This window comes from Trematomus bernacchii, unplaced genomic scaffold (assembly GCF_902827165.1).
Source record: "Trematomus bernacchii unplaced genomic scaffold, fTreBer1.1, whole genome shotgun sequence".
Lineage (NCBI taxonomy): Eukaryota > Metazoa > Chordata > Actinopteri > Perciformes > Nototheniidae > Trematomus > Trematomus bernacchii.
Window position 1 is genome coordinate 10,368,808 of NW_022987564.1, and position 26,527 is coordinate 10,395,334.

At 40.4% G+C, this 26,527-nt stretch overlaps 1 protein-coding gene and 1 long non-coding RNA gene across 2 annotated transcripts in view; both read right to left on the minus strand.

Moving 5' to 3' along the window:
• Positions 1-24,646, minus strand: part of LOC117478245 (CUB and sushi domain-containing protein 3-like) — a 336,058-nt gene extending 311,412 nt beyond the window's left edge. Inside the window, exon 1 of the mRNA XM_034125216.1 lies at positions 24,424-24,646. Within this exon, the coding sequence (XP_033981107.1) occupies positions 24,424-24,550 (127 nt within the window). The 5' untranslated portion in view covers positions 24,551-24,646. The remainder of the gene's footprint in view (positions 1-24,423) is intronic.
• Positions 14,796-19,499, minus strand: LOC117478246. The gene is made up of 6 exons (XR_004555401.1): positions 19,404-19,499; positions 17,138-17,272; positions 16,455-16,509; positions 16,262-16,344; positions 16,007-16,094; positions 14,796-15,101 (listed from the first exon to the last, which is right to left on the minus strand). It is a non-coding gene; the product is annotated as an uncharacterized LOC117478246 (long non-coding RNA).
• Positions 24,647-26,527: the final 1,881 nt, after the last annotated feature.

Here is a 26,527-nt window from a genome sequence, read left to right on the forward strand (position 1 = left end):
ACTGTGTTCTGTATTAACTCAATAACTGGGGTATATATGTGTCCACAGTTAACTACCACAGTCTTAATACCCAACAATTTCCCAGATCAACACTACATTTTTGTACTTTGTACAATCGCTTGTACACAAGGTTGGGAGGGTTACTTTGTAAATGTAATCAGTTACTGATTACTGAATACATGGCTCTGAAAGTAATCCGAATACAGTTACAGTTACGTGTCTTAAAAAAGTAACGTATTCAGATTACTTTTAGATTACTTTTGGATTACTTTCTTCATCACAGATGGGTATGTTTTGGTGTACAGGAGACACAAAAAGCAAAAGGAAACTGAACGTGTTTTTACTGTTTTAATGGCTTATCAAGAGCACAACTGAAACATAACATCTGAAACGATGTAACAACATAATAAACTTTTTGGGGATGCAGCTTGGGATGTGAGGAGTGAGGGACACGGCTTAGAACGGGCGTGTCGCCAGTGCAGGACATGAATTAAAATGTCGAACTCGGACTTAATTTTAAGGACATTTCGGCCAGGGATGTAGAGCTATATTTGTTTAAGCACCGGATTGGCAAAACAGGAGAGTGTGTGCACCAGTCTGCCTTGATCTATGAATTCATGTCCGTGACACTCACAGTATCTGCTGCCCACAGCGGTTTTATAGAAGGAAAACCTCCTTCACTTCATGAAATCTCTGCAGCACCAGGAGGCAGCGGGAGGGTTAACTCAGCCTCTGAGAAGAGGAGCGCGCAGTGCCTTTCACGCACCGCCTTTCACGCACCGCCTTTCACGCACCACCTTTCACGCACCGCCTTTCATGCACCGCCTTCACTGTGTTTACCTTCAGAATCATTAGAAAGAACGCTCCCTTTTTTGGTCCATCTGCGGCAGTAATAGGTTTTGTGCGCTGTGATGATTCGGCTGTACCTTTAGTAATGAATATTAAATGTTGTGAGGAAATCTTTCCACCAATAATTCCAATAAGTAATCCAAAATGTATTCACTTCAGGTTTACGAAAGTAACTGTAATCAGATTACTCGTTTTTCAAATGTAACGCGAGCTGAATACAGTTACTTGATTTTTGTATTCTGATTACGTAACGCCGGTACATGTATTCCGTTACAACCCAACCCTGCTTGTACAGTAGCGTGTTGTGGTGCAACAGCTGCATGTGTTGTCTCTCACAGCTTCCCAACAGGTATATCAGTGTCTCATTGATGGCATTATCTAATTACAGAGGGCATATTGTGATAAAAAAAACACCTACACAATATGGCTCAGATAATTAAAATAAACAAATGTATGATGTGAGATGTATGCATATATCAGCTTAAAGTAATCAGAGTATTGCCCTTATATCAAATTGGCAACAGTTGCTTTGTCGCATGAATAAAATGACAGCCTCCTCTAGTGATGATTGGTAGCATGTTAAAACAAATATATTCAACATTGACTTCAATTGAATGCATGGAGTCAATTGCAAAACATAAAACAAGGGCAATGCACAAACATTGAACAGCCATATCATTTGAGTAGGAGGTCCGTGTCTGTGTGGGTGTTGCACATTTGATGTCGGTGTTCCAGGCTGACTGTCTGCCGCTTCCTACATGCAAGTGTCTGAGTGTCTGTCTATCTGTGTGTGTTAAATGTGGTCTTGGCAGGTTCCTGAAAGCCTGCTGAGCTGTGAAGAGGAGGTGCGATTATAATTTCAGCACCACACTGTTTCCACCACAGTAACATCGGTACTTAGTACCTGCTACATCTATTTCCCCCTGGTGCTCTTACTCATAACTCATCCCCTCAAGGGTACAGACAGCAACATCAGGGGTCAATTTACTTCCATCTAGACCAAATTAAAGTCGAGTCAACTACAGCGATCGGAAAGCACACAGGAAGCCTCTGCATTCAATCAAATTTGGTTCAAAATGAGTGTCACAAATGTACAATATTATTGCATCTCTTCTTTTTACAACATATGCTTTTATACTTAAATGTGCGTTTGCTATCAACGTTTTTATCATTAGATAGAAGTCGGTGAATTATCTTCGTGTATCATGGGTCTTAACTAGATTTCAGAAGGTTCAGGTTCAGTATTTTGCAGAAAACGCAGCAAAAAGCACTGGCTAAATGAGCTGCAATGTTATCGATCAGGGCAACAGCACTCTCAATATATGTCTTCTAAACGAGTGGGCAACATGATGGAAGTAATCCACAGAGAAAACAATTATTTACTTTAGAGCATTATTGACTTTAGTTATAAGGATCATGAAAAGCTAGCTGCAGTGACACTATGTGTAGAAGCACATTGAAAGCAGGTGACACATTTAACCAAGCCACAATAAAATCCTAATGCTCAGCACATCGGTAGAGAACATCTATAACAACCCAGCGAAATCCAATTTGACAACCACAGTGTGCTCAGACAACAAATGGTGGGGTGGACGGATGGATGGACACACGTACTTGGGCCTCGTCCTGCGAGACTGTGTTTGTCAATCACATGCCTAAATGAGTTTTGGTTCATAAGCCTTTTAAATTAAATCCATCACCTTTCCGTGTTGTGTAAACAAGCCAGCATGAAGATAAATATATCATGTTTGCCAACTGATTGTCAAAATGTTTGAGTTCAAGCAGAAATATTCCACAGCACACGCTCAGTTGACACTACATCATGGTGAACTAAGTTGAGTGGGTGCACATCAGCAGCGTCAAGAAACTGTGAATGCCAAAAAACTAAATAATTTCTGTGTTAAACAGAATGTGACAGCTCTTATCAATACTGTTTAATGCCTGCAATACAATAGGACAGCATTTTACAATGCTTCTTCCGCAGTTGAGATCACATTCTGTTTGAATAATTCACATTAACTGACGTTATACAATAATCAGCATTGATGTTGACATTGTTGTCACTCAATTGCATCACTCAGATTTCTGCAGTTTGCTCAAGGACCTTTAGACCCCATTTACACGCAAACGCAAACGAAACGCAAACGAACCGAATACGATATCAAAAAAGTCTTCCATTCACACGAGGCCGCTCGAAAGCGCTGGAGACGCTGTAGTACATATGCCGGGCCTATAAGCGGCGCTGTACTTCCGCACGAGCACTGGAGACGAAAGCGCTGTAGTACTGACCATGCTACAGCAGTGAGCAGCAGAGGTGGGGAGAGGTGGGACTATGGCTTCATCGTTATCAGGAAATGATCGTATAGGGCGTACACACTGAGCGTTCCGTTTGCAGATCTATCCACCTTGGGACCCGGGGTCCGTTTCCGCGTTTCCGTTACGGCCTTGTGTGAACGAACGGGCTATACGAAAGAGAAAAGTAGCGGATACAACCGTTTGCGTTCTTGTGTAAACAGCACCTTAGGCAGGCAAGAGCCGCTTTCACACCAAGTACTTAGCCGGTACTTGTCCCCGGTAGTTAGTCCCCCCGAACTCGTTAGTCCATGGAACTGTCCTAGTAGATCGCGTTCTCACCGGAATAAGTCCCTGAGGGAGGATTACGCAAATGAAGCCGCTGACGTCACTTCTTCTTCTTCTACTTTGGATTTACTGGCAAACCGCAAATAACTTTACGGCATATACTTCCACCCGAAGTCCCGGAGTCCCCCGGCTTCACTAGAAGCAGCTGGGTCGCGTCTTCCGAGTAAATCGCCAGAAGCGCCGACACCTCCTCATCCACCGCTCCCATGTTTTCTTTTGTGTTGCCATAAGTTAGTCTCTTTCCGTTTGTGCGCTGGGCTAATGCAAATGCGAGCAAATTAAATGGTGGCTTCACAAAACTTTTCGGAGTTTTGCGGGACGTGGTTTACAATTCGCCCAGCCAATCAGAAATTGTACTCCGGTAACAATTTCGCCAGAAGCGCTGACAGCTCCTCATCACTCCACCGCTCCCATCACTCCACCGCTCTCATGTTTTCTTTTGTGTTAAGTAAGTAAGTTAGTCTCTCTCCGTTGGTGCGCTGGGCTAATGCTAATGCGAGCAAATTAAATGGCGGCTAATGCTAATGCGAGCAAATTAAATGGCGGCTTCACAAAACTTTTCGGAGTTTTGCGGGCCGTGGTTTACAATTCGCCCAGCCAATCAGAAATTGTTAGTGTAGCCGACACACCCACGAACAATTTCCTCCCCAGGAAAGTACAATCTGGAGGTGAAAAGGTTCGCGCGAACTAGGGACTAGTTCCAGATCTTTTCGGTGTGAAAACAAATCTCTCCCCCCTATCGGCCTAGTTCGGGGGGAAAAGTACTCCGGTGTGAAAGCGCCTAAGGAGTTTGCTAACATGGGCATTTGAACTCACATTTCTGCATGCTACTTTACTCAGCTTTACAGAACTGCTTCAATCTTCCTTAGTAATTGATTTATTCCCATTTAATTGCCATGATGGAAGTTCAAAATGTTGTCTTAAAACAAATGTCACGTAATTATATTTTAATTATTCATGCTTTAATTGTCTCATCTGATTACCACAATAGTAGTTTCATTTGTATTGAAAAAATATGCATCTTGAATGTCTCCTGAATCTCTTTTGTTCTTTTGCAGGGTACATAGTAAGGAAAATAAGATTAAAACATCTGCAGAGTTGACTGTTTTCTCCTGGACAGCTCAGCAAAATTTGTACTGTTACCGTGCCTCATTTCCATCGTGTTTTGGAAGTAATATGGTCTGTGTTTACATTAGCAAGCATCGCTAACACTCAGAGCTAACAAACTGTTTTATGCATATGATAGCTGTGACAACGATTAACATGAAGATTCAGCCTTTAGGGAGATACGGCAAGCATGATCATTTCTGATGTGGGCCTTAGCTAATCTGTACAAAGCATTGTATACTGCTTATACTACTGCCTATATTTCTCTATTTTGTGAATGTGAAACACCTCTCTTGTACTATATATAAGCATGTGAAGGACAATGTGAAGGAAACTAGTTGTACCATATGCTCTGTATGTGATAATAACTTCCATTATGCAAGGATAATAAATACATGTATCCTGTTTTGAAACTCAAGCCGGTGACGAGTGATATTTTTCTAACAGTTAAAAACAGTAGGACCAAAATGTGCTGTTTATCCATGATGACTCTTGTGGTCTGTTTTGTAAATATTGTGCAGAAAAGTCACGGGAAAGAGATGAGGTTACCCAGCTAATGATAATTGGCTGGGCTAAAAAGCACGAGTAATTGGTTGGCTGCAAAAGCCAAATTATAAAGTCTTATCTATAGCTCATAAATCATAGAATTGAACTCCACAGATTTATCAGCCTTTCATAACCATATCATAAGGATTGTCTCAAGGTAATATATGTCATTAATTTGAGTTATGGCCCCTAATGACTGAAGTAGACAGGTCAGTAAAAACTACACAGCGACACATAAATTCACAAGGCTTTTGATGGAAAGAGAACACCTCCTCAGCATGATCAACAATAATTAAATGTGCAGCTGGATAATTTCTTACATTTCCATCGAAATAGGTCAACAATCAACATCTATCATTGCCATAAATGACAGAAGCATTGCCAAACAGATGACTTTGGCTTGACCTATAACACTTCCTTGGAACATCTTATGTAAGATAGTAAGATACATTGCTCCAATTAGCAGTGTCTCACATATATTTGAAGGACTCATAAACAGATGGATGGATGTAATCCATATAATCCAATATCCTCCTCAATTTCATTATGTGGGCCAACAGTATGCCTGTTTTTTCAACCGTAATTGAAAACACAAAATAAATCACTGGACTATGTTAATGGACTAACCGGATTCACATGAGTGCCTAAATGAGAATCGTTGTTTAAGTTAAATACTGCATGCATACATAAAGGGCATCAAAATTAATATTTTAAACCTCTGTGGCAGAGCTTTTCTAAATGTTCCCAGCCTGTTAAATTTACAGCCAAAGTGGCTTTCAGATCAGAACAAACTGGTCGGAGAGACATTGGCTTGTTTCCCATCTGCAGACAAAATGTACTCACTGTTGCCTTCAAAACTTAATGACAGTAGGCATTTATGACAAATAGCCCATATAACCTTGGTTCATAATGACAAAGGAAGTGTCTTAGTTTTGTCTCTGATAGATATCACAGTAGACATGGCAGCTGCTTTGATGACGTTTGTGGAGTAAACATTAGAGATTTCTTTTCTGGGAAAACCTGATACGTTTTGTGGAATCCAAAGAAATGTCTTTCGAGCGCAGTGCCCTTCATGACATGTGTGGAGTCCAGGGTTCCTTGTGTTTCATTCTGTTGCTTTCTGCTCCATAAAGGAGTAATTCTAAACCAGTGACGCAAATCCTTTTTAATCTTTCTAGCCCTTTTATCCTTTATCGCTATGTTCCTTTTGATCTCAGAAACTCATTTCAGCTCAACCTCTGCCAGGCATTTGGACATTGAGGAGTACTTAGAATAGCCTTTTGCTTCCTTTGTTTGTTAGAGGATACAATAAATTACTTCCAGAAGATTAGCTGATGAAAACATCACTTGACAAGGTGAGAGTTGCTACGAGGCAATATTACATGTGGCTTCGGGCTATTCTTGATTTGTTTAAGACATTTATGTATAAATCAATAAGGACAATATAACCAAATAACTGTCTTTAATTGAAGTTGCTCTGATATGATGTCTGATTCACTTTAATTCTCAATCTTGTCGCACCTAACATTTTGTAACCTGAATCAACAAGATGTTATACATAAAATATAAAATTGTAATCACAAAATTGCCAATATGCACTTTTCCTAAGATGTCTCCTTCTATAAATACACTTTTTCCAAACATAAACTTCTTCAGTGAATGGGGATGGAAGGAGAAGGATAGTGTCTTAAACCAAAAAATATGGTTTTCTATTAACAATAAAATGGAGATTAAATTGTTTTTCATGCTTTTCAAGCCAAAGAGGCACTTAGCTGCTGTCGTAGGTTTTGTAAAATCACATAAAACCTAAAGGAACTTTGGCACCAAATGCAACAGAACAAAGTGTATCACAGGAAGCTTGCCAAAGAAGAAAGACATCTTTTAGATGAATGAATATCTATATCATTTTCTGTACCTGTCAGATTCACATGAACGTGCCTTATCAAGTAAACAAAACCTACCAAATGAATGATGTCACTGACTAGGAGGTTTGTTATGGGCGACCGACTTAATCAGCTTGAGACACCATGACTACATCAGTAAATACTGACCACAAAACATGCAGAATTCACCTGATTTAACCCAGGTGTGAATCCCAGGTGAAGCCCTACACAAATAAGTCATTGGAAAACACAAAATCAAACATTTACGAACCAAACTTCTGATATATCCAATATCAAGCAATGGTGCTTAAACAAATTGGATTGCACTGAGTTGAATCCAGAATTTGATTAATCAAGACCTCCATGCTATCGCTGGAAATCCAGTAGAGACAATAAACAGGTGCACAATGTCTTCCACAGAAACTAATACTTGTAACAAGGGGAGATGACAGATTGGGGGTTTTGTGTTGTGGTGTCAGGTTTGGTTGTGGTCATGTGGTTAAGCATCTGCTCTCTGTCTGACCTGGTGACCCTGGAGAAAAAAGTAGGGAGCCATTGATAAAGGAGAGAGAGAGAAAGAGAGACGGAGCGAGGTAGGGTCGAGGGGGCGGGCGAAACAGACGGCATGTGTCAAAGATCAAAACGTTTAATGGTGTCCTGTACACCCTGCTGAGCTTTTGTCTGTGAGCTGCCCCGTCACCTCTGGAATGTCTGTGAAGCAAACTTCTATTTCCCTGCAAATCAGACAAAAGTAAGTTTGGATATGTCAATGACATAGCACCAAGTTGAAGTATGAATATATGGATCTATTATCAGAATTATTTTCATTGGTGTATAATCACCTGCTACTAAGAACTATGAATCATATTAACAGTTCATGTTTTATCTTGAGCTTAGAATGGACAAATCAAACTCGTAGAAAGATGTGGGCTTTTACGTAACCCGAAGGACAGCCTCCAACTGAATTGTATTGCTTTTTAAGTATTTGTTGTTGTGAGAAAGCCTCATAGCAAGGTGGTGGCCTTGACAGATACTAGCATTACCTAGCAGCTGTATTCAGTTGGTGGAAATATGCAACAACAACTAGGTGCTGCCAAATCCAACCCAAATTCAGTATATCATTTAGACTCAATTATTTGGCTGCACAGTCTCTTTGGAGTAATTTTTGCCAAGAATAACTGACTTGATTCCGTTTAACTTTTACTCATTTTGTAGAAATATGCGCCAACATGTTATGGCTGAGATGAGAGGAGATTAGAGGAAGTAAAGGGAAAGGGAAAATAGAAAATAAGAGAGGAGAGATGTTAGGTAAGCAGGTGACAGCAGTAGCCTCCAGCTGTGAACTGAGTGCGCCCAGAAACAGCCTGACAGGGCCTGCTGGGGAAATAAGTCTTCTCTGAAAACCCAGCAGACACGCACACACATGCACACACACGCACACACACACATATAGGAATGCATCATGTGCACAGAAACACACACAGATACATAGACAGAATGAACAACAGTACAAAAAGTCTCCCAAGGCGCAAGACTCAGACAGGAAATACATCATCACTTAGGAAGGAAATGCAACACCTGCAGAGCTCTGAGATTCTGAGACTCATCAGCCAATAAGACTGCAGGTGATGGCGAGGCATATGCATGCAGGCACGACTGAATAATTATTCCAAATACTTCCATGTATGCAAAAAAAGTCTTGAAATATCACAATAAAACAAAAACATCTAAAATCAGGGAATCAGGGATTCACTAGATGATTCTTCTAGTGAGAGTGTGTGTGAGATAGCGAAGTGTGTGTGATGTGTGTACATGGGCATACCTGTCATCTCATACCAGGTCTAAACACAAACAAAAAAACACCCTCAGTTGCTCCGTGTTTTTCTCTCTGGTAGAGTCAGAATACTATTATTTCTTTAAATGGGTAAAACAAAATTGACATGTTTTGTTATGTGCTGATTATAAAATGCCCCAGATAGGATTGGTTCACCCAATCATAGCACTTTATAGTTTCAAAAACACATTAACATTCATTCTAAAATGGATGGTAATTAAAACATGTGGATACATTCGAGAAGTGGGGTTCACCGAGGGTTCACTTTTCTAGCAAACTGATCAAATCAAATGAGCAATTGCTGTGCATTTGCCTGTGTCTTTTGAGACCTGACTGTTTTTTTACCAACAGCAAATAAATGTTCAAATAATTGGTCTTTTCCACAAACACAAGGGTAATTACTGGAAATATAAAATCCTCAAAACACAACAACTAAAGCTGTTTAGTAATAAGTCCCTGAGGCCTCTATGTTAATGTGTAACTAATGCATGAACATTTATCTTATCTGAGATGTTTTCCTACACTTACACAAATTGTGTCCAACATGTTCTGTTAGAAATGGCTGCATATTGTTAAAAATGTATTTAGCTTAACATATGACAGACCATGAAAATAACATTTTTGGGATAAAGGAAAGCATATAAACTGGCTTACGGTAGTTTCTGCCACAAATTGTTATCTTTCTGCCTATGTCTGAGTGTGTCTATTTGAATTGCTAAGTGCACTACACCAGGAACTGAAATGATCCTAATGTTCACTTGGTCACCATGGCAACAATAGCAATCCAAAAGTCTGATTTCTAAAACCCAAGATTATTTAGTATTCTTGCTCTTCCAGTTGCTTCTTTTTAATGGGTTTTTGTTGATATGCGTCAGAGTAATGTTTTATTCAGCAGCAAGAAATACAAAAGTTGTTTTATTCTCATTTAGAGGATTTTACCTGACTTTATAAAAGCTGTTGCTAACAGGTTGCTAAATGAGACATGATGTGCTTGTAGTGGTGAAACATCATTATGTCGAACACAATTTTAAAATGTGTTAAGTTGTTGAAGTGAATGCACTCTCCTAACATTCAGTGTGAAAAAAGCATTCAAAATGTGTTTCATGTTAATCGCAAGCTGTTAAATGGGGTTTTCAATACCCTCTATGACGATAATATATTGCTCTCAACTAATTTGTTATCAATTAAAAAATATTGTAATGCTTAAAGTGGACCTATCATGCTATATTTAAATGATATATTGTAGGGCCATACCTATATAAGGTATATTTATACGTTTCTGTTTTCAAAATACCAAACAGATCATGCATTTTAGCCATGCCTCATTTCGCTCAATGTGCTGTTTGCTGTCTACGGGTCTGATTCTGCTGACCACGCCCCCCTGCAGGAGAGGGGAGACGTGCTCTGATCAGCTGCTGGGCTGTCAGAAGAGGGGGAGAAAAAGAGATCTCCGTCCTCCGTGTTTTATTATATAGAGTCGTTATTCATTTGTTTTAAAGCTCAATAAATAACAAAGAAGACCTTTGACCGGCACTTTTCTAATTTTGTCCGGAAGATTTCAACTTTAACGGACATCTTGACCGGCGAAACAAACTGAAACTGAAACTCTGCCGCACGGTCCCCTCGTTCCTTGGAAGAGGCGGAGAGGTGGGTGTTTGTCATCTGCTGGTGGACTAACCGGAGAGAATTACAGTGCTTGCCACGACGGGGAGGGATTGCATTGCAGCAGGAGCAAACGCTTGCCTCGGGGAGGGAGAAAAAAAGCCACAGCGGAGAATAAACAGAAGGGTAACCATGGTAACTATGGGCGGGAAGTCTTCTTCGCTGCTTTTGTGGCAGACTACAGCGCCACTTACAGGCCTGGCATATGTACTACAGCGTCTCCAGAGCTTTCGAACGGCAATGGCCGTGGCTGTCTCCTCCTGATTGGTGGAGTTGGCCCAATAGCCGTAGCGCCACCGTCCTGACGTCAGGACAGTGTTCAAATCTGGATCAGTTTTTATCAGATCCGTTGAAGCCCCTTTTTTAGAGATTTGGGTATGGAGGAAAATAGAGAGGGTTGTGTTTTCTGACACTTGGTGAGTTCCCTGGAACACCGGGGACACATATTCATGTATAAAAGACGTACACAAGTGCATTTTGCATGATTGGTCCCCTTTAAATCACACTGTCAATAATTAGGAGTAAAATTATCGAGGCTCTTTGTCTTTATTGTCATTTCAGCCATTTGTTGGCTTTAGGATCAACAAAACACCTGCTTAATTTGGCAATATCTTCCTTAGAAGGAACCAGAGCAACATAGAAGGAAGTGAAGACACTGGCAGCCAATATACTTAAATGGGTAAAGATCAGAGGCAAAGTGGACTGGCACCGAATGCATTTAGCCCAAAGTATTCTTAGGTTACCATGACATCGACATGAGGAGCTTTTGTCATGAACACATCCTGCTTTCAAGACTAACCAACAACCTGTTCTCTTTCCTAATATTCTGCATTAATTGGGTCATTTCAGTCTTGGTGGGTCTTGAAGGAATTTCGTTTTTTAGCTACTGCATGTATTTTTCCCAGGGAGCCCAGGGTCATTAAGGGCATCAGTGTCTCCCTCAAGGACAGTCTGACTGGGACAGACTGTCTGTCACTAGGGATCAAACCCTTTGACCAACACGTGTCTTTATATTCCCATCCATCTATATGGAAGCATTCCTACACACTATTTCCAATTTCAATACTAACTCCCATCCTAGATTAAAAGACTCTTCCTTCACTCCCTCATTTTTCTTAACACAGATTAGCCTGACACAAACATCTCTGACACATACACAAACAGCGAGCACCAGCTGGATGTGAAACTGTCTGTCTTTGTTAATTTCTCATCTGCCTTTCCTGCATCACGTAAGATTCTGAGTGTGTGTGTAGGTGTGTGCGCATGTGTGTGTGTGGCTGTCTATTTGCGGTCCCATCCTCAGGGTAACACATGCTATCTTTATATGCCAAACATTTTTGTGTGTGTGTGTGTGCCCATTCAACATGTTCACGTCATGACTGCTTCTAATCATCTTTGAAATAATGAAGAGGCTATGGAAGACTGACAGATTGTGTACAATGTAAGCGTGTCTGAGGCTATGTGTGTGTATGTGTGTGTGTGTGTGTGTGCTCACATACAAAAAGCCTGCGTTTTTCAGAAACCTCCAAGATATCTGCGAAAAGTCACCTTCTGAATAAATGCGAAACAGAGTTGATTTTCCCAATTTGACGGGCCTTTAATCAGAGCCGTGTTTCAAATTTGAACGCTTCATAGTGATTTAAGTAACGCATTCGAGTTGTGTTTGCTTGCGTACATGTGCATTTTGTGGAATTTTGGATGAAACACACGTAATTAAAATAAAGTTTCAGTGACAAAATCCACTAGGGACAAATACAAAATATACTTCCTAGAATTCCATCATTTGTTAACAGTCAGTGCACAGCAGAGTTATCTTTCCTGATGGCTCCTGCAGGACGCCACAATGTCTTTGCATTCAATTATGATGAATTATGCTTATAATTATGACACCAGCCTGTACGTGCACAGTTGCACTAGACCTGGGTGGAAAAGCTCAATTGTATATAAAAAGCTGTTATGGATCCACAGGGCCGGGTAACAGCTGGAACTGCTCACTGGAGTGCACTCGGGAACTTTGCATGGGGAAATGATCACTTCTTTTCAATCTAGCAGTCTGTTCAATAAGAGCAAGCTGATATTTTGAAAGCCAAAGCAGGCAAACAGAAAATAGGAAATATTTGGAGTTGTTTAAAAACCAACCAGATGCACCCTGTTTGAAGGCTATGAGTGAAAACAAACATGAGAGAGGATCAAATATGCACCCCGTGAGTACCTATTACAATCAAGACTAATAATAAATGATCTGAGGGCAGAGGATGGAGAGAGGAGAGGGCAGAGGAGAGGAAAGACTAATGGAGGAGAGAAAAAAGAGGAAGGAAAGAAAAATGAGAGATGGTAGATGCAGGATGTGATTACAAATTCAGTGTGGGTGAATGTTGGTGGGAGGAGGCAGGAAGAGAAGAAGAGCAGGCGATTAGGGGTGGAGGAAGATGGATGGAGAGCAGGAACAAATGAATATAGAGTAGCCAAATATCAAGAATATTAATATACACAGCAAATCAGAAACTTGCTCACTACTTAAGAGGAGAGTTCCCAGTGCTACTACTGTACACTGAAAAAAAAGTGGAGTGACATTTACTTAGAAAAACCTCTGTAACAATATTCCACGCAGAAATTGTAAGTAAATTTAACAACCTATATTTCAAGTAAATTCTACTTACAGTTCAGAAGTGTTTCTAACAACAGGTACACAAGTAAACTTTACTGTGCTTTCTGTTTTTGTTATTTAAGTGTACTCACTATTGCATAGTATTTTTTACTTAAATATATAAGTAATATTTACATAATATTTCTTCTTCTATTTAATTTTACTCACTATTGCATAGTATTTTTTACTTAAATATATAAGTAATATTTACATAATATTTCGTCTTCTATTTAAGTGTACTCACTATTGCATAGTATTTTTTACTTAAATATATAAGTAATATTTACATAATATTTCTTCTTCTATTTAAAAGTGTACTCACTATTGCATAGTATTTTTTACTTAAATATATAAGTAATATTTACATAATATGTATTCTACCTTTAACAGCAATACCCTGTTAAATATGGGCATACAAAACATGAAACAATGTACTCTTTAAAACAGCAACTTTATGTTTTGAAACACTGGTACCAGCCAGGACTAAGCAACAGTTTACAATGGTTTAAACATATGCAATCTGGTGCACACAGCACCTACATCGGTGCAGCTAAACAGAATGGTTAGAACACTTTTTACCGATAGTCTCAGTGAAGATGAAACATTCTTAAAACAACATTCTCTGGCTGATCCTGAGGACAGAATTCACAGTGATCTATTTCAGTACATCTCAGATAAAATGTCCAATGACATTTACAAAAGTGTCATTTTTATGGAATAGGATTAGGGCCATGCTCAAAACATTAATTATTTTAGTTTTCAAGTCAGAATTCCGACTTAAAAAAAAAAATCACATGTGGCCCTGATCATATTCAGCACATCTATACAGTACAATGACTTTGCAAGAAAACTAAGTGCAATCACTCATCCCTGACATCCCTTGCTTTTAGTGTTATAGACAGGGGTGCACATAACTGGTACGCAGGTACGCATGCGCGGCAACAATCTGAAATGCGTACCGTCACATGTGTCACAAAGCGCATTTGCGTACCGACGTACATGTGAAGCTTTTCCAGAAGGCGGTTAGATCACCGTGTCTCCGTGTGCACAGACAGGGCTGCTGTTAACGTCGGTCTGTACAGCAGCCCTGCGCTAAAACAGCTGATCACAACGTGCACACTCTGTAGCTCCGAAGCTCTGTACTCCACTACCCGCCCCCCCCCCGTTTTTATATAAATAAATCGCCAGAAGTTGGAGTACCAAACACTGACTCCAGGTACTCATCTGAGTACCTCACTGAGAAAGTTGTGTGCACCCCTGGTTATAGAGAATAATTACACAATATGAAGTTGTACAGTGGCCCTGAGAATTCAACGCACTCAAGAAAACATACAAAACACAATCAAATGAAGAAAAAATCTTCACCAATTTGACATGTGCCTCATTGAGCTGCAAATACTCAAAGCACAACAAATGAAACTGTTTCCAGGGGAAACTAAAAAGTGCTGTGTCAAGAACCCCCTAAACAAGGTTTTGAAACATTATCTTAACAATATACAAAACATGTAGTTGTACAAAGTGGGCTCAGGCAAAACATATGAAAAAGGTCACTGTTGCTAGACACCATAAATACCAAGTATTTCCTCTGAACTGCAAGTTGAAGAAACACCTTTGCATACATTTAGGCTACAAGTTTGTTGCACAATGCATGGACTTTTGGAGACATCTTCAGGACATTTAGCTCAAGAAAGAGCTTCTGAAATACCTCAAAAGTGTATTTCATCTTCGGTGGATAACTTAAGTTCATTGCATATATGAAGCCCATGAGCAGAAGGCAAGCCTTTGACACACATCTGCAGTCATCAAGAACCTCACTTCCCTCGATGATGATGGACACATCGGCAGGGCCTTCGTGTGCTGCACTTCCACGGAGGACAACTATTTTCATGACGTGCTCAGCATAGTCCTCTCTGACGATTTCTTTGCTCACATCCTGTCAAAACATGTGAATTGGTGTTGAGATACACTATACTGTACATGTTTTCTTTTAAGTGACTGAATATGCAAAAGGTGATTCATTAGGTTAAAGTGCTGGACAATCAATCAAAATGTTATCGAAACTGCAATATTGCCTACAACAATTTTCAAATCGCAGCAGGTGCGATATTTGTAAAAGGAAAAATGTGTGTCAAAGTAGCATTTTAAATGTAATATTGTCGTGCTGCAGAGATGCCTACACATCATATTCTACAGTCTAAAGAAAACATTTTTGTTTGCTACAAATCCTCGCAAAAATCACACCATGATCATTTAAAAAGGTTTCAATGAAAATGAGAATAATGATGATCATTTCCTGATATCGCAATTGCAATATCAGTTAAAATAATTGCAATTACATCTTTTTTTTTTAATCGTTCAGCCCTAGTATTTAACTAACTATTGATTTTATAGTTCCTTTCCTTTTGTAGATAAAGACGAGGTAAGTTATGTAGGGAATTTGTAGTCACTTTTTATTTCTTGGTTTAAAAAAGCTGCTCTGTTCCAAGCAGGAAGTAAAAGCTGGTATAGTACTGGATTCAGTTTAGCAAAAATGAGGTGGGATCGGAGGTTTAAAGGCTCAAATCTTCAATTCTACTGAAAACCAAATTATGAATCAGAATGTAAAAAAAGATCATTAGAGAAAGAATGAAAAAAAGAATGAATGGAATAAAGTAAAATGTTTGCTTTTATTTTAAATATATTAAATACCAATTTATTTCATCTAAATGTTAAACTTAATTAAAAAGACATGCCTTTTCCACATACTAGCATGAGTCACTAACCTGTAGAGATATCCATTTACAAATATTGAAGAACAGACAACATGTTTATGGATACAACAATCATCAGAACATTTACCTGGTAGTCTTTGATGAGTTCCTCTGTACTCTCCAAGGAACTCCATCAAGCAGCGGATGATGGCATCTCGTCTATCTTCTACATGTAGCTGTTAAAACAGACAAGTACATTATTGTAGAGAGAAAGCAAAAGATGTTGCGTAATGGTCAATTGAACCTGCTACAAAAGAAGGCACCAACTAGGTGCAAGGATGCAAAGCAGGATCAAGCTGTGCATACAAATGAGTTGATAAACATTTAACTTAAAACCATTTACATGTTTTAGCCTGTAGTGCTTTAACAATCCTGTCCTTTTGTTAGATTCAAAGCTACATGTTTTGCACACCCATCTAGTGGAATCTGAAAAAAACACAAATTAATTCAATCTTTAAACCTCTTGAAACTAAACCATGTTACAAAAACATTTATGTCAACTTAAACTTCTAACAGTACTGAGTTGATCAACTTACTCTGCATTAGCTGTCGAAGACAAAATTGCTGAATGACTCAATTTCCCTTGGTAACCTGTGAAATATATAGAAAGTACATTATAAATTAATTATGTAAATTACAGAACTTACTGTCTTGCAATTTATTGCTTAAATATGAACACATCAATATACATTCAGAGCCATTTTTATCATGTAAAATGTTATTTAAAAAAATAATTCTATCACACATGTATACATACAACTTGTCACTGCATTCAAGGCTAATCAATACGCAAAGTAAAAATAACGTAATAATACTTTTATCCAAAATACAACCCTTCAATACAATGACAGACCTCCGGTTCTTCATAACTGCTTTATCCATAGCTTCTTAACCTCCTTGTGTTTTTCAAATTTGAGTAAATGTATCACTACATTTACTCAGACAGCAGAATTTATACCTCTCTGAGCTCTGCCACACCATCTCCCTTCCTCCGCCACCCAATGCACACTAAACGCTACTTAAAGGCTGTGCTAATCTGCTATTTTTCGACAGTATTTACATTTAGCTTTGTTTGTATGGTGTTGGCTGAAGACTAAGTGTGACCACATAACTTATCGATGTGACTGAAATTTGGTCGGTAACAGATTAAGAATGTTGGTTTTGACGACTTTTTTAATTTACCTAGCCCTACACAATATACAATTATTTGTAAAGTTACCTCCATGGTCAGGTGTCTTGTCTTGCTGTTGTAACTTGATGCTGTTGTACAGTGAGAGGGCACTGTAATTTCAACAGGCTGCTGGAGGAAAACACCAACCATCAAATGAAATGTTGCCTAAGAACAAAAACAAAACTGAAAAGGGAAGGGAACAGATAAGCATGATTAGCTAACATAATGCAAGCACATCTAGTTAGCCCTATATCATTAAAGTCACTGTTACTATAGAAGACATTGCAATTAATATAAAGTAAAAAAGGATGAATATATATATATATATATATATATATATATATGAAAGGATGAATATATATGAGACACAGAAATAGTATTGTTATCAGTGGCGGCTGGTCAATAAAGGGCGCCGACCTTTTCCTCCCTAGTGGAAAGTGTTTTGTTTTTCAAATAATGAAATAAATAAAATGAAATGTCACTAATCATCAGAATGTAACTTTAATGTACAATAATGTGTTTTAAACCGTAGGAATACATTCTCTGAGTATGGCGTTATTTTTATCTCTTGTCCTGGGTGGCAGATTACGTCACTTCCGCCGCCTAAAACCCAGGAGCTAATGGTACATTAGCAAAACAAACGCAATTTGTTTGTGTGCAAAAGGTGCACGTTCCCCTCAACTGTTTCAATTGTATTGTTTACTCTCAGTACAGCACCACTTTCCGAACAGGAAATGCACGCTAATACAAAATAAAATCGCAATGACACTTATTATATATATATATATATATATATATATATATATATATATATTTTTTTTTTATATAAATAAATAACGATATCTTGTATAGTTACACCCGCTAGACAACAGTGGCGGGTTCGACAAACAACCGTGTTGGCCGGGTGCACCGCGGCGGAGGTGGGGAGGTTCCAGCCCTGAACCTCTACCCCGCTGCGGGACCCGTGGTGGGACCCGTGGGACCCGTGGTGGGACCCGTCAGACCGTGCGTCGTCGGCCGGCCGGGAAGGAAGAGACACGCAAAGTGGGGGAAGTCCCCCACCCCAACGCAGCACACCCTCCCGGTCATCAGAGTCGAACCCGCAGTTCGGAAGAACCAACCGCCAGAGCAGCAGAACTAGGCCGTGGGCATGGTGGGTCGCGTTTGCCATTCGATCACAGAGCGGAGAGGAGAAAAATGCAACAAAACATGTCAAAATCTGTTAATATATGGATGAGTGGGAGGGGGGGCTGGACACTGGCCGTGGGGGGACACCCGGACCGGGCAGTGTCCCAGTTAGAAGGAACCGGGTGAAATAGCCAACAAAATAAAAATGAATAGAACCGGGGAAAATGTGAAAAAAAGTGTCCGAAAATAGGCACTCGTGAGGCGGGGAGAGTCCCCTGTCAACTCCCGTTACATTCCTCCATGGTATCATTTGAGCGAAAAATGGCTTTTACGAGAACCAGGCTGGGGGGGTCAAAAGGGCTTGACCAAGGCCGACCCAAAGTGCATGGTGAGCGGACTCATCACCTCCGTGATGAGTCCTTCGGGGGGCCGGGAAAAAAACGTGTTCAGGATCGTCACTTCCTGTACTGCAGGAATCTTCAATAGCCGCGTTCACACCGGAACATCAGCCGTTAGCTGTTAGCACTCAGAGCTCACAGCTCCTCATATTTGTTCAGAAACTAGACAAAAGTGAAACAAGTACAAAACGCAGACTTGTCAAAGCATTAATTCATGGTTTTTACTAACCGGTATCAGTATGTTGTTACGGGCCGGGTCAAACCAAACTGTGCTAAGTGCTGCACTGGAAAAGCGCCAACAGTGAATCCATCGAGGCAAACACACAGACACACTTACCTTTTAAATCGCGCTGTTCATATTTAATTGCAAATATAATATTCCTTGACCACTTTGTCCTTCTCTAGGCTGCAGTGAAACTGACCGCATCACGTAGCGTCGCACATACTGTTGAGTATTTCTTTTGTCGAGCTGGAGCCATGAACACCCCCCTCTCCCGAAATAAAAAACTATTCAAATTTTTAAAAGTGCGCCATAGTTTCCATTATAAACGGCGAATGTTGTCGTAGCCGACAACTTTGAAGCTTCAAATAAGCCATTAAAAAAAAAATATTATATCTGATGTGTGCAACTTGCATGAAACCGGGCTAAGTTTGCTAGCACGATAATGAGCTAGTTAACCAGCTAATGTTAGCTAACTTAGCCTTACATTTTTAATAACCAAATACTGACTTCAGCTGACAAGCTAATAGGAATATAACAAGTTAACCAAGCACATAAACATACTCACATGACTCCACATCGATGAATATTCAAATGAAATGGTTGACCAAGCAGTCTTCAAGTTCCACTCAAATGTCAACCTTCTGAGTAGACTGGCCGTGCATGTCTGCGGGGGCAACGTGCGGGAAATACTCTCCTATGACGTCACCCACAGTTAACTTGCATTTCCCATGTACATTTTAATAGCTTTAACAGGTTGTACAGTCAATACAATAATTTAGGTAATATTTACTTGGTGCTATTGTTAAAATTCACTTATCAAAATGAAGATTCAAAATTACATAGAAACACAAGTAACACATTAAATAAAAGGAGACATTTGGAGTAAAATTACTGAAATACTAATGTATTGTAGAATTTAAACATATAATCAAAGTAATATTTACAAAGCCAAAAAGTCCTTTTTTTCAGTGTAGTAACACCAAAGAACAAGGATTTGCAAGGCAATACAAAGGAATACAAATTAACTAGAAGTAGGTGTAATGGGAGAACTATAATTGAATTGCAATTTTCTTGATTCGCAAATATTTTGTATTAGGAAAACTAGGAATGGAAAGACAATAAATGCCACCAAGATCACCATTAGACAAAAATATCATGATCAAAATATTTAGAAAATGATCAATACCAACATATTTTACATACATCATACTAAACCAGATGTGTTCATATTGAATGTATCTGGTAAGCGTTCACTGCCATGTTGGTTCAATCTTTGGGTCTCTGCATTTGAGAAAGGATATGTGTAAATGTTAAGGGAAGCTTGTGCTTTTGGTTAATGATCAAAAATGCCAACATTAGCCTCAAGTATGACCTGGAATGTGATCCGTGGTCTCTGGGGTTGAAGAACACTCTGCACCTGTACATGTCCTTGTGCAACACTATGCCATTATTCTTCTGAAATTGGTTATTAATGTAGACAGTAACGCAAATCAGGAGAACGGGGGAAGGAGGAGAGGAGGTTAAATAGCAGGAAAAAACAAGTAATTACAAATTCACTGTAGGGGTTGGAACTGCAGGAGAGGATTAGATGAATGAAAGTCAAGAGGGTCAGAGGAGGAGAGAATGTAGCTGAAAACACAACAGCACAAAATGAATTAAATAGGTATGTATATGCATTATGCCTCCTTCTTTCCCAGTATCACCTCCCCCCTCCTTCCCTCTTCTCTCTCTCTTTCTCTCTCTGAGTAAGTCAAAAGTATTTATATGATCAAGAGGCTGACTCTGCGACAGACACATCTCGCTCCCCGAGAAACCAGCCATAAGCCACAGGATTAAATGTGTGTTAGAGAGGCTGTGTTGCGCTAATGTTCAGAGAGTGCTCGTCTGCCTCCGTGTGTGTACACAGTGTACTATTAGCCCAAATGCATTTCTGTGTGTGTGTGAATCCAGCAGATAAAGACAAAGAGATGTACTGCCCCTGTGCTTGCTAATGCCGGCATTATTTTTTTGTGGCCTCAAAGCTCACTAATAAACCATTTCATAAATAATACATGGAATATCAATCGATCATTGACAGCAGAGAATGATACTAAAATGCCCATCCAGTAACTTACACAGGTAAATGATTAGCAGCGGCGTATTAATGGGCAGCATCAATCAATGACTTATAATCAACATCAGAGTTGTAGACTGCACCGATCAATCTCTGATACTCAGTGATGGGTTATAAAACCTGGTTCGAGGACCATTTCACTGACAGCCTGTCCAATTCAACACTGATGACCAGCATTCAATTATGAGACACTTCCAAGGGATGACTGATACATTTCAATTTAACCAAGAACAAAGCCTTACATTTCCATGGCTCGTCAATATAAATTGAATTAGCTATTTTTAGCCTTCTGGTTTGATTACTTGATCACATGCTAAAGATTAACCTTATGAGAAGAACCTGTTTGAATGCCGTACCCTACCGATGACCACTAATAGATTACCCACCTGCCTAATAGAAATAGATCATTAGTGCTGGATGATTGATCAGTGTTAGTCCTTTGATTGAGTGCGGATGGAATCCACAGTGTCAGTAAAAACCTGTGAAATGGTAATACTAAGCTCAAACACAGATCTGGTTCAAAAGTCGCAGTTTGTAAGGTGTGAGACAGCTCTCGGTTGTATTGTGACAGGCTGAATGTAGCCAATAAATCATATGGTAGGAGCCTTGGAGACGGTGAGAAATGTGTGTGGGTTTTGTCTCGTGAGCACATGTGAGATTTAGTATGTTTGGTGAGTAAATTAAGCCTCTGGAGCCACAGGACAAATCTGACAGACGAAAAGAAGACAGGGAGCCCGGAGGAGAGATGAGAGCACAGAAGAAGTGCTGAGCAGAGGAGAGGAAAACAGAGGGGACATGAGAGGGGGAGAGAGGAGAGGTGGAGTTAAGCTGAGTGGAGCAGCAGGGAGGAGAGCATGAAACAGACAAGAGGGGATCAGAGGGGGAGAGGAAGAGCAGAGGACAAGTACAGCAATTTTTCAGCATCTGACTTAGTGGGCAAACTTCATTTGAGGTTCATTTTTTGACGTGAACTTTGTATTTTTCAAATTACAAGTCATGTACAAAAATACAAGAACTTATCAGAGCCACAGATAGGGTCCAAAGCAAGTTGAAACCCTTAATCAGCCATCTAAAATAGTGTCCTCTTTTATTGCACATAGACTTTGTGGAGGACACACTCACTTAAAACCTATTATGATCAAATATGTTTAGAAATGGCACTGTATCCCAGTGTCAAATGTGTTAAGCAAGTTTAAAAATGTACGTTTTTGTCCACTAGCTACAGCAGCATGTGAATCCATTACCACCTATTTCATTACTTTACCCCTTGGATTGTTTTTTAGAATAAAATTGCAGGTCCATACAATGATTGGTTACCTGCCAAGGGTCGGTAGAGTAGACTAATTCACCAGCCACGGCCAAAATGTAACAGCATTTGGCTGGTGGCTGGTTTTAATTTTACAGCCTCTTTTTAAAGCCTTGGTCCCCAAAATGCCAGCATGGATCAAGGGGACATTTAATTACACATTTATTTACCTTTCTGTTCAGCCCTGACACTTTAGAGGGAAAAAAAGCGTTTGTTCTGCTTGCTTGCTTTTCAAACGCCAACAACCTTTGACATTTTATCAATCCTAATGTGAATTTGCATTATACTAAAACACTTCTTCAGCCAGCCTTGACCATATTATACCACAAGGAGTTTCAAATGATCTGATTATATGAGGTCTCTCTCACAGGCTAGACAGCCACAAGGAGATCAGTACCAAGATATGTGCCCCCAAGGGTTTAAAACTAGATCTTTTGTGCCTGAGAAGATCCCACCTTTCGTGTCTTTGTTCCTTTGACACCCTCGGATCACAACCTCTCATCTGTCCATCAGAGTGAACCACCTTTCCAAATATGATACAAAAAGGATGGATATTCCTGTTTTCTTTCAAAGTGAAACTAAGGTGCAACGCTAGGAGTCTAGACGTTTCCGGTGTCGATATGTTTTATCGCCTTAGAAATCCATTTTGTTTCCGTCAGCCTACACATGACCCCCTGCACTGGAGGATCATGTGGACTTTACAATGGCAAAGACAAATGGATTTCAATAGCCTCCACAAAGTTGTTTCCTTATACTTCTTGCACAATTTACAAAAAATAACAAACAGACTCTTAACAGACAAATCAACCTGGCTTGGTGTTGTCAGAAGCTTATAGAAATTGGTGGGTGTTGAGTTAAAAAGCTAGTACTGCTTGAGTCTCTAAACTAGGCCTTTCTTTATTTATCCTTCAATCAACTCATTTCCTTATTCCTCTCCTCCTGCCTAACTTCCTCATACGCCCATTTTCTTTCAACTTCATCGCTGCTATTTCTTTCTCCCAATCCATCTTTTGCCTCTTTTCCTCCACTCCATCCTCCTCTCACTTCCTCTTCTCAAGTCACGATGACAAATGATCAGTTAGTGTTTATACCAATAAAACATCACCTGACACAGCAAAGGGTGTGTTTGTGTGAGTGTGTATATACTTTAGGCTGCGTGTGATCTCACTCAATGCGTGTCCATAAAGCTTTTTTGAATAGGATCAGAGAGAGTAACTAAAATTGGAAAGCAGAGGAATACCGAGATACAGACAGACAAAAAAAGTGGCAGAGAGTGTGGCATACCGTGAATATTTTAACATTTTATTTCACTCAAAAAGGAAAGAGGGGAGAAGCGAGACAGAGAGGAGAGGGGGGGGGGGGGCAAAGTAAGAAAGTGTGTGCTAGAGAGAGGGGGAGACACCACCATTATACAACATTTGTCAACAGTATGATGAACAAATGGGCAAGGGGGTAGACATTTGGGGAATTAAATGCCGTGTAAGGCTCAGGCCTCATCACTAAAAAACTACTCACGTTCACACACATGCACTAACACACACACACGCACTGAGGCAAACACACTCCCGCACACACTTTGGTATAAGCAGCTCACGTTCGCTGCCACAGCCCAAGAGCTACCGCAAGAATATTTATTGGCTACCAGCTCAATGGCTGTATTGAAGAGAAGGATGGAGAGAGAGAGTGGGTGAGAGAGGGATAGAGGGTGAGAGCGAGAGAGCAAGGTAGAGAGCAAGAGAGAGAGCAAACTGAAGCAAGCAGAAAATGAGGGAAGAGGGAAAGAGGCTGTTGCCGGTTCCATCCCTCTCTTCTTCTCTCCCTTCATCCTCCCTGTAAGCCAATTTATATTTCTCCTCTTTCATCCGCAACACACCATACATCAGCGCACGCACACCTCCCCTATCACTCACACACATGCACAGACACCTCACAGACATCCTCACGCGCACGCAGACACCCTCACACACACACACTCTCTCCTCCTTTACCCCACACACGCACGGAAGAAGCAGCATCTTTCTTCAGACTGCAGTAGAGAAAAAAACTCCAGCAGCCAGTCTCACCCCAAAACAGCCAATGTGCGCGCGTGAGTGAAGGCGTTTGTATGACTGCGCGTGGCGTGCGTGACTCTGTGTATGTGTATGTGCGCGTGTCGCATCCCCTTACCTTGCGCACGCGAGGAGAGCGAGCAGAGAAGGAGACTCCACAGAAAACAGCGCATCACCGTCATTCCTCCGTCCGACATACTCTCCTTCGTCCCTCTCATCCTCCTCTTCGTCGTACCCCTCTTCATAGCGGACGAGGGGTGCGCGAGAAAGCGTTCCGTGCTGCTATTAGTAATATTATTAACATCAATACATCTTCCCCGAGCCGAGCGCGAGCCCTCTAAGCTCTCACCGGGCCGCATGCTGCTTCACATCCAGAAAACGGAGGGAGAGATAGAGAGAGGGAGAGATAGAGAGGGGGAGAGAGAGAGGGGGAGAGAGAGGAGTGCGTTTTCTTTGCCTCCTCCTTCTAACATAGACTAGATAAATCCCTCATATCCGACAAAAATGAATTCAGTCAACATCCAGAGAGAGGAAAGCAGGGGGAGATGGGACGGGCACACAGGTTGTCTCTGTCTTTAAATCCACTCTCCGCTGGGTTTCAGCCTGTCGTCAATATCTCTCTGTTCTGTCCCGTTCCCCTGCAAAGAGTGATCGAGAGGCAAGGAAGGCTTCAAATCTTCACTTCCCCCGGGCTGCATCCCATCTTCATTCTGAAATACACCTTGCTTTTTGGCTTTACCCCCTCCTTATGAGCCTCTCCTCCTGTGGCGTATGTTTCCCCTCTCCTCTGGCGTATCTCTTATACAAAAAAAATCCCCTCTGCTCTGTAGCTGTTCCCCTTGGTGTCTCCAAAACGGACAGGGGTATTTCTTCTGTTTTTTCTTTTCCTGTCCGGATAACCCGCTCTCCGTCTCTTCACTCCTGCGTATATCAAACCTTCCTTTTTTATTTTTCTCCTTTTCTCCTCTCACAAATAACGGCAAGGAAAATGTTGCATCTTCTCCGCTCCTGAAAGCAGAGAAATTAATCACTCTTTCATCACTCTGCCATTTATCTGACTTCTTTTCACATGAGCATCACCATCAGTCATTCCTTTCAATCTCCTTACCAAACAAGCCAAACCGCAGCTTGCTCGTTATGTTCAGACAGTCTTCCTTTAGTTCTCTGTGAAAGTCCAACGAGGAAAAGATAAAATGACAATCCCTCTTGCTGTCAGAAACCAGAGGAGACATGCATCATCCTCTCTGCTTTCTATACTTCGGTCTTTTCTCCCGCGGCTGGTGCGTCTCTCCCTTCTCACCGCCGGTAGAGAGATGCTGCCTTCAAGTGCTCCTCGTAAGCTGCCGCTTCCACTCACGTGCTTTTTCTCGGAAATAACGACATAAAATGGACTTTGATAACATTAGATGGTTGTTTGGGTAGGTTTATTTTGAACATCAGGCTACCCAACTTGTACTCTTTGCTGTTGAACCAGTGTGCAAAGGACCAAATGCAGGGGCGTCCACTGGCACAGAGGAATGGGAGGTTGCCAAAACTTTACCAACATGCCCAAATTTGATCAAAACAGAGGAAGACAAAAAAAAATACGTTTTTGAAAACTCTATTCGGAATTCAAACCAAACGACATCATAAGGAGAATAGTACTGCCCTTTAGCAGTGCAACATGATGTACTGAGCTTTACCCAATAGCCACAACAAATAAAGGCTTGTCTATCATTACTCATCGATCCACTTGTCGACTGACATAAAATCAATACAAGGGAGAGTTTGGAATTTGGTATCACAGATTGACACAGACACTCTAGCAAATCTATTTTTCTAGATTTTCTTGTCAATAATTGTATAGGCCTACATTACATTTAGTAGCAATACAATCCAACTGTAATGTCTAAATCCAAATGTTACCATGTGACAGCCTCTGCTGCAGTCCACAGGGGAAAATGTGCAAAAGCAGCAAAACATTGACAACGAATTATTTCCTTTTTAATAATTTATATGATATTCCAAATAATAACATATATTGACATATATTATTCATACCTGTGATAACACTATCACAATTCTATTCATAATTAAAACCTTTCTTATACGTTCATTGTCCCCTAAATGTCACATCTTGGCAGCTGAGTTTAATCAGAAAATGTCTGGGATTGGACCTTTCCCAGTTGTATTTGAAGCAATGGTAGGTTGTTCAATCAACATATAATCTTATCCAAAACATG